At 36.7% G+C, this 12809-nt stretch overlaps 1 protein-coding gene across 2 annotated transcripts in view; it reads left to right on the plus strand.

The window, feature by feature from the left end:
- Positions 1-12544, plus strand: part of FBXO25 (F-box protein 25) — a 30799-nt gene extending 18255 nt beyond the window's left edge. Inside the window, exons 7-11 of one of the 2 annotated variants that reach the window (XM_066547279.1) lie at positions 114-298; positions 2157-2339; positions 4508-4651; positions 8734-8760; positions 11299-12544. In XM_066547279.1, coding sequence (XP_066403376.1) covers positions 114-298; positions 2157-2339; positions 4508-4651; positions 8734-8760; positions 11299-11388 — 629 coding nt within the window. In that variant the 3' untranslated portion in view covers positions 11389-12544. The remainder of the gene's footprint in view (positions 1-113; positions 299-2156; positions 2340-4507; positions 4652-8733; positions 8761-11298) is intronic. The other variant, XM_066547280.1, reaches the window with a different exon arrangement.
- Positions 12545-12809: the final 265 nt, after the last annotated feature.

Here is a 12809-nt window from a genome sequence, read left to right on the forward strand (position 1 = left end):
CAAACAATTGAGTTGTAATTAATTAATCTAAAAAAGGAGTGTTGATTAGCTTGAGCTATTAGCTTGATTAACTCTGTCAACCAAAATTGTATTTGGTTTGTTTTGTTTTCCAGTTATGGAAGACCAATATAATCCACGATTGATCAAAGATCTTCTGCAGGATCTGAGTTCTACTCTCTGTATACTGATTAGGGGAGTAGGAAAATCTGTGTTGGTAGGCAACATCAATATTTGGATTTGCCGATTAGAAACTATCCTTCTGTGGCAACAACAATTAAAAAATCTTCAGATGAACAAGGTACATTATTAAATCATGTTAATTAATATTTGGGGGAGTAGAATTATGTTGAATATTGCATGAGGATTTGTAAGTGAACCAAGTTTTAAATACATTTTAAACAGTTTTACTTGTTTTGTTTTATGAAGAAGTAATGTGAAATTAACTCACTGGCATCAACTTAATTTTCTAATGTTTTAGTAGCTTTTCTCTGGTGAAAACTGCTACAGTGTCTGTACTGCTGCTTTGTAGTAGAGATATAGATAGAATTAGTTTTCCCACTCAAGTCTTAAAAAATTGTCTCTAGTTTGTCAGATAGACATGGGGAAAAAGCACCAATTTTCAGTTCCAAAATAAATTTTCTACAACTGAAGAAATACAAATCTAAAAGACATTTTGGAGGTGTATCAACTCAAGTAGCAATTTTACAGATTTATTCATTAGCACTGTTGCTTTTGTAAAAAAAAAAAGATAATGACTTCAGCATCTGGATTCTCCTCATGTGACTGTGTTCAAAGCATGTGGTATGCACTGTTCCAGGGTTTTATGGTGGAAACTTCTGATGATAAGCAGGCAACTTTTTTAATCTGACTGGAAGAAATCCTGTAAGATATTACTCACTATAAAATCATACAAGTGTTGTATCTATTGGCTTCCAGCTATGAAATTTTCAAATTGTCCTTTCTGTGTGAGCTGGTTATCTGAATAAACCAGCTACTCTTGGAATAGAAAGGAGAACTGAGAAGCCTGGTCTCAGCAGTTTCCATGCACCAGGCAACCACAGCACAGACACTTCTGAGACAGTGCAGCTACTGCTGCACTTGTTCCCTTCCATGACACTCCCCTTGGAGCTGTTTTACACTGGCTGAAGATTCCATGAGGAATCTTGCATCTGTAGTGCTCACATAGTCATTGCTCAGAGGAGGAATGCTGCTGCCCTAGCAGTGCTTGGACCAGATGACTCCATGGAAAGTCTGATCTATAAGCAAGGTGAATGGCTGGGAAGGAAGCAGACAGAAATGTGAGCCCATGGGTGCAGGGCTGCTGTGCTGCCACCACCTTGTGACAGGGCAGCTCTGCTCCCTGGGGCTGGCAGCTGCCCCTGCTCCCTCCCTGCCAGCTGGGCACGGCCTCCAGCCTGCTGGGCCTCTGCCGCCTGCCACTGTGGGTTCCAGCTGCAGTCCTGCAGGAGCTGTGCTGCTGCTTACCCCACTGCAGCTCACAGAGCTGTATAATCTTGATGAAAACATTCTCAGTGCTCTCATCTGTCACCTCTGCAGGTCTCATTTATAAATGAGGGGGAACTTTCTCTAGACTTTGGAAATTATTCCACTCTCTTGCCTCTAACATCCAAAATGCTTTCATTTTGTATCTCTGGTCTTCAGTCCTGTATTCTATATTCTATTCTGTACTCTAGTTGGCTTAAGGCAAGTTGATATGTGTTTTGTTTGTTATTAAAAATTGAGAAACTATAGGGATCCAATAAGTTAGAAATAATTGGTTCATGACTTTCTTATAGTTAAAGCTTTAGCACACTATGGATGGAATTGACTAGATTATAGTTTTCAAGACTGCATAATATTATTTTGAGAGAAGTGTTTCAAAAATTATTTGAAATTTAAATAATGGATTAAGGATATATTTTAACAGTAGGAAAGCTATGAATTATAAAACTTGGAGTTTGTTGTTTCTTCTGTACATTAATTTAAATTTTCAACAGCAGTTAGAGAATAATTGTAGGCAAGCATTAACCATAGATTTTACTCAATGATTTGAAAAAACTAAACTAAGGCCTAAGATGCCTGTAAAGTAAAGAATCTTATTTGTACTTTATACTGTCGTGTTTTTGTAGCTAAAAGTCTTCAACTCTTATTTCCAGCAAGTCAACAATGGACTTACACTTAGCGACCTCCCTCTCCATATGCTGAATAACATCTTATACAGGTTCTCTGATGGCTGGGACATTATTACTCTGGGTCAAGTGACCCCAACTTTGTACATGCTTAGTGAAGACAGACAGTTGTGGAAAAAACTCTGCCAGTACCATTTTGCAGAAAAGCAGGTAATAAACTCTGTTATTTGTATAAATGTAGCTTTTTTGATATCATATAGTAATAAGGGAGCATAAACTTGCCTTTTTGAGATAAAAGTGTATCATTTTGTGCAGTAATTGTGAGTATTCTCTGTATTTGGGGCTTGATTCCTCCTAAATGTTCAATTCAGTATGTCTGTGAGTTTAGGATAACTACTGGGCTGTTTCCTTGCATTATTTTTGAAAGTGGATGAATTATTTTTGAAAGTGAATGCAAGGAAACAGCCCAGTAGTTATCTTAAACTCACATTCATACTGAATGCAATATTTAGGAGGAATCCAGCCCCAAGTACAGAGAATACTCATGATTACTGCACAATGATTGCAAGATGGGCTTTTTAAAAAACTGCCTAGCCAGTGTTGTAGAGGAAATCTCTAAAGTGTTCTTCTGAAATAGAGCTTGCTTTACCAACTAAGGTAGGCAGACAGGTTTCTCAAACTTTTAAGCTACATGAAAATTCTGGAGAAGCCAACTTGAATCTTTGCTAAGAAGATAAGAACAAATGCTTTGAAATTAATAAAAGAAAGAGAAGCAGTAGTTTCCTGTCACTTCCTCATAAAGAGCATTAAATTAATCCAGGAATGATTCCAGAACTGTCTTTTTCTGACATTAATAAATGCTGGGAAAAAATCAGACTATGTGAAAATAAACCTAAGAAAGTGGAAGGTACCTCATCAGAGCTGGAGGAAGAACTTCTGAATTCTAGTACATTCTGTACTGGAGGAAGCCAAAGTGCCCCTTCTTAAATCTGGCAGGTTGAAGTTGCTTGGTGACTACCAGATTAAGTATTAATGTAACGGGGAAGACAGAACTGAAGCTCAATTAACTCATGCACCATTGACCCAAATAAGATTTTTTTTTTTGTGTGAGATGAAAGGTTTTAGAATTAACTCTGGAAGAAAATAGAAGCAAACTGAAAACCCATCTTCAGGAGCAGCCTAGAAGAATTCAAGGTGAAGTTACAAGGATAACAAATTTAAGCTTGTGTAGCAGTTGAGTGGATTTTGAGGGTAGATGAGGTAAGCTCTATTGAACAGTGACAAAACTGGTTAGAGAGGAACTTCTTATATTAGGGTAATGCAGGGAGAAAGATCCTGAAGTGTTTCAGTGTAATTAGCTGTCCCTGTGCCCCATAAAGTACTCTTGTACACAGTGTTTCCAGTGTGTTCCTGAATGTTCACATTCAATTTCTTACTAAGTTATTATTTAATGATATTCCCATATCAAATTCTGCTTCTTCTCCTTAAAAGTGTACTGGCTTAATAAGCAACAGAATCACATGAGGTTAGTTTCTTCTGTCCCCTGCAGTGTGTTTGTTGAGCCATTGAAACCACCATGAAAACATAATTGATATCTGAAGACCATTTTTGGAAAAAAAATGAGAGCCATTATGAAACAAAATAAAGTGTAGCTGAAATCAGGCATTTCTATTTTCTCCCCATTCAGGAATTGTCTTCTGAATGAAGAAAGCCTTCAATGTATTAGCATTAATCCACACTGAGTGGAACAGAAGTCTTTTATAATACATACTTAATAAACCTTGTCTGTCTCTCAAGCTAGGGAGGAATAGCTGTAGTGCAGCAGCTAATCTTTACATGCAGATAAAGTCCTCAAGAAGTACATCAATCACTAATTGTTGCTATCCTTCTAGAACACAACCAAATGGGAAAAATAAACATGTATATGCTTTTAAAATTAAAGAAAAAGCTTTATTTGAATTCATAATGCTTTAACAGAGAACCACCCTCTGTAATGCACAATCATGTTTTTAAATCTCATTTCTGAGTGGTTTGGGTTTTTTAAAAGGATAAAATTAATTGCTTACAGCTCTAAATACTGTTTTGTTAAATGCTTCTTGACTATAATTAGAATAATTTTGAGACAGTAGAATTAGATCAGCTATGTATGGCCTAGTTTTTCTTGGCAAATATGCACTCTCCTATTTTTAGTCTTTGCCTTCCATCTTTTTTGTGGCCAGATCTGTCACTGCTTTGCAGAGATGTATGATGTCATAATATTGACTTCAAAGAATTCTAGTTACAAAACTTCAGTTTAACTACCTTCCCCCCACCTTCCTATGTCCTTTGCCTGAATTGACTACAACAATTTTAAAGGAAGATATTAATTTTATGTCTAGTTCTGTAGGCATTTGATTCCATCAGAGAAAGGTCACATTGACTGGAAGCTGATGTACTTTGCACTTCAGAAATATTACCCAATAAAGGAACAGTACGGGGACACCTTGCATTTCTGTCGACACTGTAGTATTCTGTTTTGGAAGGTAAGAGCTTTGGAACAGATAATCAGAAATAAGTTCAAACAGCTACTGGTGATCATCTGCAAGGAAAAATATGGTCATCTTATCAGCTTTCTCATGTGAAAGGTGATTGGATAATATCTAACTTCAAAATAATATATAAAACTTCCATATAATATCTCTGTTAAATTCTAAAGTTGTTCTTAAGCTTGCCTTCTTATTTCTTGGTATCTGATAACCTCAATACTTAGAATTGCAATGAAAAGTGCCATGTGGAAAGAGTTACTCTGTCTACTTCTATTAATTTGATTTTATGGAAAATTGTGAGGGACTAGTCTGAAGTTAGTGTTTTTAATAATGCCATGGTAATCAATACATGTCTAATGAGAAATAATTACTACATGTTTTCCTACACATTGGTGTAGAAAAATGCATTGCTCTATTTTTATATTTTTGCTTCTGTCCCATATGAAGCATGGAGGAATGTTTAAAACTTCATCCAGAGTGTGTTTTACCCTGGTTTTGAGGTTTGCCATGAAGCATATATTGTCTTACAGGATGGTTTTAATTTCAGTAGGGCATTCTCTTCTTTAATGTGTGTTATTAACTAATCCTGCTTTTACTGTGTGGCACTGTAACAGAGCCTTCTAGTTAGTGAGGCTTCCTTAATTTTACAGCTGAAAGATCAGATAATAGGTAGTGTCAAGTGGACAGCAAAGAGCAAGAAATGTTTGAGAAATCTTGGAAAATACTCATATTACTCATATTCTAATTAACATAAATTAGTTGCTCTTGTGTCATCTTTCTGTGATTTTTATGAGAACTTCTATGTCAGTGTGAGGCTTTTTAATTTTCCTTCAAAAAACCTAGGCTGTTTAATAGGATAAGCTAAATGCTGCTGGAAATAGTGTGTTCTTTAATGATGTGATCTTGAAGTTGAGTATTTTTGATATCATGAGAGTCCTTCCAGGTAGTAATGCTTTGCAAAATTAATAATAGGAAAGCAGGTAGCCAGAATTGGCTTCTACTGTGAAAAGCCTGGGCATTTTCTGAAGGATCTGTGTCAAGAATGACTAAGAGCTTTCATTACAGTGGACTAAGTCTTTAGCATGTAGCTCAATATGTAAGATAAATCCTCTCTCTGAAAGGGGAAATTTCAAAGGTAAGTACACAGGTGCATTTAGGTGGGCATTTGGTGCTTTTAGGTGGGCATTTGTGGTATCAGATTTCTCTGGATTGCCTGCCATCACTGTACAGAGTTAATGCTTTCCACACTAAATTTCTCTCATTTTGATCTTAGTATAATAGAAAAGTACAAGTACCTAATATTAGGAATTACTTTGAATATGTTTGGAATTAAATGTTTAACTTTGGAGATGGTAAGACAGTAGGAGGCAGTGAACCTGTGCAGGTTGCAGTTGTATTCCAGTAGTAGGTTATAGCAGTCAAGGTGACAAGACACATGTTCCAATGTACTGCTGGAATAATAGGGTTCATTTTGAACTTCTAAATCCTTTGAAACACAGCACAGGAAGTTCTAAAGGTACTTTGGACTGATGAGCAGTACCTCCTAAATCACCATTCCAGTGCTGCCTCATCGTAGAGATTTGGGCAGCTCTTGTAGTGGCAGTGCAGTTATAGATTGGTTGTGTGCTTCTGCACAAAAATATTGGAGCAGGTGTTTGGGATCAGCTGTTTCAACAAGAGCACAGTCAGCAGGTTGAGGAAAGCCATTATCCCTTTTCATGCAGCACTCATTAGACCATCTGGGATGCTGCAGCCATGAGGCCCCCAGCAGAAGGGAGATACTGATAAGCTGGGTGAAGTTCAGGTGAGGGTCATAGAATCAGGGAGCTGGAGGACTGGCCATGTGAGGAGTGGTGGAGAAGACTGCTTCAGGGGGACATAAGAGCCTGCCCTGAGGACAGCCAAGCAAGGGAACAGTTTGACCACAGAGCTGATGCAGTTTCCATCCTTGGATATGTTCAGGAACTGACTGGATGAAGCTCAGGGCAGCCTGGTCTGATCTCCCAGCTTAGCCTGCTTTGAGCAGGAGGCTGGGCTAGAGACCTCCTGAGTGCCTCTCACCCTGATCATTCTGTGAGCCTACATTGCAGTATTCCTTCTCTAGTCTTGGCATCTCAGCCTTGTCTCTGTCTTAAAATAAATGATGATCAGGCTGAAGTGGATTGTTAAATGAATTGATTTATGCATAATTGGCACCCTTATTGGCAGGGACAAGTGAATTTTTCATCTGAAATACCGTCCCGCTTTTTACAGGGCAATGTGGGTCAAGTAGTGCTGGTCACTCAGTTATATGGGGAAAAAAATAGTGCTGCCTTTTTTTTCAGACACTTGTGTCTGTATCCTTTCCTAAGCTTGCTAAAGAGAGGTGAGAAATAAAGCAAGGGTGAGGGGCAAAGGGACAGGAGCTACTTTATTAATTCTAGATAAATCCTGTTCTAGGTGAAAATACTCCTTAATCAGAACTTTTGTCAGGCTTTGAAAATTTATTCAAACTTCAGTATTATCCTTGATTAGAAAGATTGTTAAATTAAATATGGGTATATGAGTGCTTGACATACAATTATATCTCTAATGCATGGCCAGAAAAATCCAAAATAAACAAAGCAAAAAAACAACAAAAACGCTACCTCCAAATCCAAATTTTAAAAGAGAAATCACAATTACTGCAGAGGAAAAGTAACAAGTGTTTGAATCTTGAAAGAAATGGAAGCCCTGTATTCTTGAGATAGCTGATAATATGTAAAAATTTTGTTTCTTCATTTAATGGTATAATTGAGAAGTCAAGCAACTTTTGTTTCCAAGGTCATTCAGAAGAACTTCAGGCAGAGATGAACTTTTCTTCATAAGGGATCTATTTTTATTTTTCTTCCTTCATTAAAGAGCAAAGCGAAACATTGGAATAGTTGCAGAGAAAAAAGAGCTAAAGCAATCAGGGCATGAAGTCTAGGAATTATTAATTTCTCTTAACTCAGTTGTGCTAGCAAGGAATGTGACTGCTCTCCATAAATTGTTTTTGGAGACAGAAGTGGTGCATAAGCATGAGACTACTTAGGGGAATTATTTACACTAAGGGCCATCCTTGATGCAAGTAAATTGTAGTTTTAAGTAAGTGTGCTGGGAGGTAGGAGTTTCTATTTGAGACAAGGGTCTCAAATAGCCCAAAAGCACAGGCCTAGCTTGTGATGAGAAGAATTTTCAGCGATTTATGAAATTGATAATATAATGTAATTGCTGACAATGTGCAAGGGCTACTCCCAGTAAATTCTTGGAGCCTTCTGTTTTGTGTTCTTTTCAAAGAAGGCCTTGCAAAAGAAGGGACTGATGGCTGCTGAATTGAATTACCTATTGAACTGATGAAGTAGGGAAATTACTTTTTCACTTTTTCAGTATACATATAATAATCATAGTGGGTTTTTAACAAGTCTTTAGGAGTTTTTCGGGAAGAGGTATTTGTATTCCTTTACTTGTCTAAAATCTGTAACCAAAGTCAATGTATATATAGCATGTAGAAGTCTCCTAAGTTCTTTGTTGGAAGTACAGTGACTTTTGTACTCTCCTGTGTTAGGAGGGAGTCATAGGAAAATTTTCATATTGAACATCTGTTTTCAAAATGACTTCTTGCTAAAGGATTTGTCTGTGATGAAACTGAAAAAAAACACAAAATTTCAATAGCGCAAAAGTAATGACTAATTATTGTGTGATACCTCTGAGTGCTTTCATGTATACTATTTCCTCTGTTCCACTAGGCACCATTGCAATTGTGGCAGGTTCTTGTATTTTCCTGAGCTTACTTAGTAATACTTTTCAATTATCTCAGACATGGCCACAGAAGCTGAAATATCTTTTCTTCTTTCAGTTTCCAGGACTTTATGAAAACAGTGTAATCACTTTGCATAACACTTAGTTTTAGTCTTCTTGCAGCTTGTGCTGATTTTGGTTCCCACAAAGCTGCTTGTGATTTGCCACAAGAATAAAAGACTTTTTCTAAATGGCTTATCAACCTTTGCTTAAATAAACCTTAACTCTGCTTCTTTTACTTTATGGCTCTCCTTCCTGCTTCCTTCTTCACGATTTCAAAGGACTACCACCTTGCTTTGTTACTCCAGGTATTTCTTGTGTCTCATCTGTTTTCATTGCTGACTGTTCCATAATGTCAAAGTGAATAATGTGTTCCTTTCTAATTATCTGTTGCTCTTTGTTTTGATTTTTCTTTCTGCACATCAGTTCAGCAGCAGGAATAGTTTGTTTCTTGTTCCCTTTTAGATAAAGGTAGTGATGACTTCTCATCCCAGCTTTTCATCATTTTGTCTTTTATTATTGCCATATTCCCTCTTAATGCCATTTAAACTAGGAGCCATAATTCAATTTCTAATGAGCATAGATGTCAGTGGGATCAGACAGATTTTGCTAAGAAATAGATTTCTCTGCACTCAGTGTTATTATAAACTGTTTTCTGCATTCCCTGATGTATTTAATTCAGTACTGAAATCTGAAGAGTAACATGCACCTCAGATAACTTTCATACCAAGGTACTAAAATTGATTTTATTGCACTTGGAATGCTGTAGTCGTATTTACTTTTATGGAGAATTTCTGTGAAAAGAAATTCCCCAAAACAGGCTGCATGTGACTTGAGATAGTCAAGGGAAGCAATTATATTGTTGTGTCTGAAAAAAGAAATGGTGAAAATACTTTTACGGAGCTTCTTAATGTCTAGCTATGCTAGATTTTGAGGAAAACAACTACATTAGCCAGTAAACACTCCTCCTGGGGAATTCTCTTCTTACTTTCAAAGCTAAAGCAGACTTCTTTCAAACTTTGAAATCCAATAATTTTAACACTTTGAGTGTTTTTATCTATTACTTAGTCTATTATTCCCATGAAAATGTATTTCTCTTGAAATGAGGAGTACTCATAATTACAAGAAAGTTGTGATTCTTTTTTTCAGTCCTCATCACTTTTTTCACTGTAAAACTTATTTCGTTTTCAATAACTAAAAACACCAGTAACTGATCTCTGAGATTTTTGTTGCACCTGTATTTCCCAACTGGGTAGAACTTTCAAAAATGCTTTTATAATGATGTGCAGAGAAAACAGCATGTTACAAACTCAGTTTAAAATATTCAGGAGTACAAATAAGAAAGAGGATAAACTCTACCTTGTTTCCCAGAATTATAATTCTGATGGTGCTTTTTTCTGGAAACTAGGAAAGTAATGACATGACATTGCCATGGCAATGGGTAGAGAAGATAATAATCCATTAGCAACTACCTTTAAGAGTGTTTTCTGGAGTGGTGCAGCTCTTCCTTGCAGATGTCATCTCAAGATGAAGGTGTTAAGTTTAACACTTCTGATTTTGGTCTTGGTCATCTGTTCTTTCTCATCTGCAGATTCCCCTGTTAGGCAGTTCTACCTGGCTCTCTTTTTTTATGTGTATGTTTGTCTTTCCCTCTGTGTCATGAATCTAACAACTGTTTCTCAGGTGATGTTAAAGCAGTTATTAAAAAGAGTGGGAGGATGAGGAGGTGATAGCACCTGGTGTATTCTTGTAGTCCTCCATAGACTTCCTGGAAAAACACAGATAACAAATCTATTGAGTAACAATTTTCACTGGAAAAGTGGAGCAGTATTTAGAATGTATTTCACCTGGTGCACTTTGGTGCTGCAAAGACTTTAGGTGGGAATGTGGCAGTGAGAAAAATAGTCACTTAGAGATTATTTCCTTCTATTAACAGAATGGCATGTAATTTCATTCTCTATGGAAACAAAAGCAATGAGGACCATGGTAGTCTGTGATCTGTTTGTCATGTATTTATCTAGTTTTCTTCCCTCACATGGTGCATTCACCAGCATTGGTGGAAAAGAGACAGAAACTCCTTAAAGCCTGATGAGGACACTTCTGAGCCTTACAACAACACTGACAAGTTTTTTTAACTTCTCCATTGAACTGTCTGGGAACTTCTTCTCATTACACCTCTGCATTTCCCTCATTTAGGGGGTTTTAATAAGATGCAAGCTACAACTTTTTGTTCAAAGAAGAATTTGAATCTTAAATAATCAGACAGGTCTGCTGAGGTCAAATTTCTGTAAGAGGAAAGAAAGCACTGCAGGCTTAGTGAATTTGTAATGGCAAAGCCTTTCCACCCTGTCTTACTTCTCTATTCCTGCCTTGCCTAGGTGCCAACTTCAGTTTTAAGGCAGTGCTTTCATTTCACTTGGGGAAAAGGTGGGCATGAAAGATGAAAGAAGGATTAGGAGGGAGGAAAGGTAGGAAAGCTTTTAAGACTGTGAATTCAAACACACTGGTCAGGTTTTTTGAGGAAATATCTGCTGCCCATAATTTTCAAAGCAAGGGACTCATTTTCCCCCAGAGCAATAGATGACTTCAAGTTTTGATTAAATAGATAATTTAGGCTCAGTAAAGCTGGTGCCTTTTGCCTTTTTGTTATGCTTACTGAAAAATAATGAATAAGGAAGATAATAGTTTTTCAAGGGCTCCAGCTCAGGTTCAGGTACAACGAGAGAATTGTTTTGGGTTTGTGCTTTTTTTTATTGTTTTGTTGGGTTTTTTTTTTCCTAAATTGGGGGTGAAGGGAGACTGAATATGGAAAGAGAACTTGCTTATTTTTCTCCTTCATTTTTCAGGATACAGGACACCCCTGCACAGCCAGTGATCCAAACACCTGTCTCATGCCAGTATCTCCTCAGCATTTTATTGATCTCTTCAAATTTTGAGACGTTCAGTAGCTGTTCTCCTGTGTTTGTGGCCATTTTTGTGAAGAGTCAGGCAGGATATGTTATGCTTTTTGTGCAATATATTTAAGTGTAATGTTTTATTGTAGTTTAAATAAATATATGGGGGAGATTATCAGAGAGGTTCATTTGGCATATTGCTTTTGTGCAGAATAGCAAGGAGGAAAGGAGAAACATTAAGAAAATTTCGTTGTCAGGAAATCTCCAGTGGACTTTTTTTCAAGTCCAAGAAAGACCACTTTAATCTCAACTTTAAATCTATGCTTTTGACGCCTTAATAGTTGGTTAAAATTATGTAGGGGAGTTTTGAAAATATCATGGAAGAATTAAACTACTCTTGCAGGGACCAAAGGAGGGGGTTTTTTGTTAATCCTTCTTTCTATAAGCCATGGTTTCAAAACACCTCCATGTAATTTGCACTATTATAAAGAATAGGCCAATATTCTCTTAGGCTCTTACTACATCATTACAAAGGTGGCATTCATTTTTAGGAGTTAGTGAGTAAAATATAACTGTGGTTATATCTGCTGTTGAACCTATATGAATGAAGGAAATCAACCAATTTTTGTACATACATTATGCAAAAATATTTATTTTTCTTAAGGACTTTATTAAACATTTAACCTGTCTTAGCACATCTTGCAGAACTCATGAGACCAATCTGGGGCTACTGGAAATCTTTCTGATGGTAGCTGCAGCCTTCATTTATACTGTTTGGAATGTCTACAAGTGCAACTGTATTAATTTCATCTTCTAAGAAGAAAATATTATTGAAATTTAATGAGGATGGAGTTGCTTGTTCCTAGACTGGTACAGTGGCAGAACACTATGCTCCCAACTGAGGTTCTAACCTGACAAGCTATGGGAAACACTGAAAGTCAGTCTGAGCTGGAGCACCTTCTGCCAAGTTAATCAGATGATAAATTCTCCAGGAAGCTTTTTTTTTTTTTTCTATCCTGTAGAACAAGATAAATTGCTTGGCTTAAGCAGGTGAAGGAAAAATTGTGAAAGTTTTGGATTTGTCAATGAAATTTAACAATATGTAATGTACAGAAAAAATAAATCATGTACCACATTCTGCACTTGCTTGTTCTGAAAGCAGTTTTGTAAGTGTAATAAATCATGTTTTTATCTGTTATTCCTAGAAGCCTCTGGTGCATAGAGATGAATCCATTTGAATTGTGTAAGATCTTCTATAACCTGTTGTCTGTAGTCATTGGTAATGGAATGAGAAGCATACAAGCAGTCCTAGTGCTATTGCTTTACAGTAGTTTGTTGTATTAGCCCTTTTTGTAATAGCAGAGCTGGGCTGTTAATAGGCTGCACAAGAAGGGGAGAATATTTGTCCTTAAGAAATAGTTTTATGTTAGTTTAATCTTTGTGATTGAATTGCTGATTTTTGT

The sequence above is a fragment of the Molothrus aeneus genome, chromosome 3 (assembly GCF_037042795.1).
Source record: "Molothrus aeneus isolate 106 chromosome 3, BPBGC_Maene_1.0, whole genome shotgun sequence".
Taxonomy (NCBI): Eukaryota; Metazoa; Chordata; class Aves; order Passeriformes; family Icteridae; genus Molothrus; species Molothrus aeneus.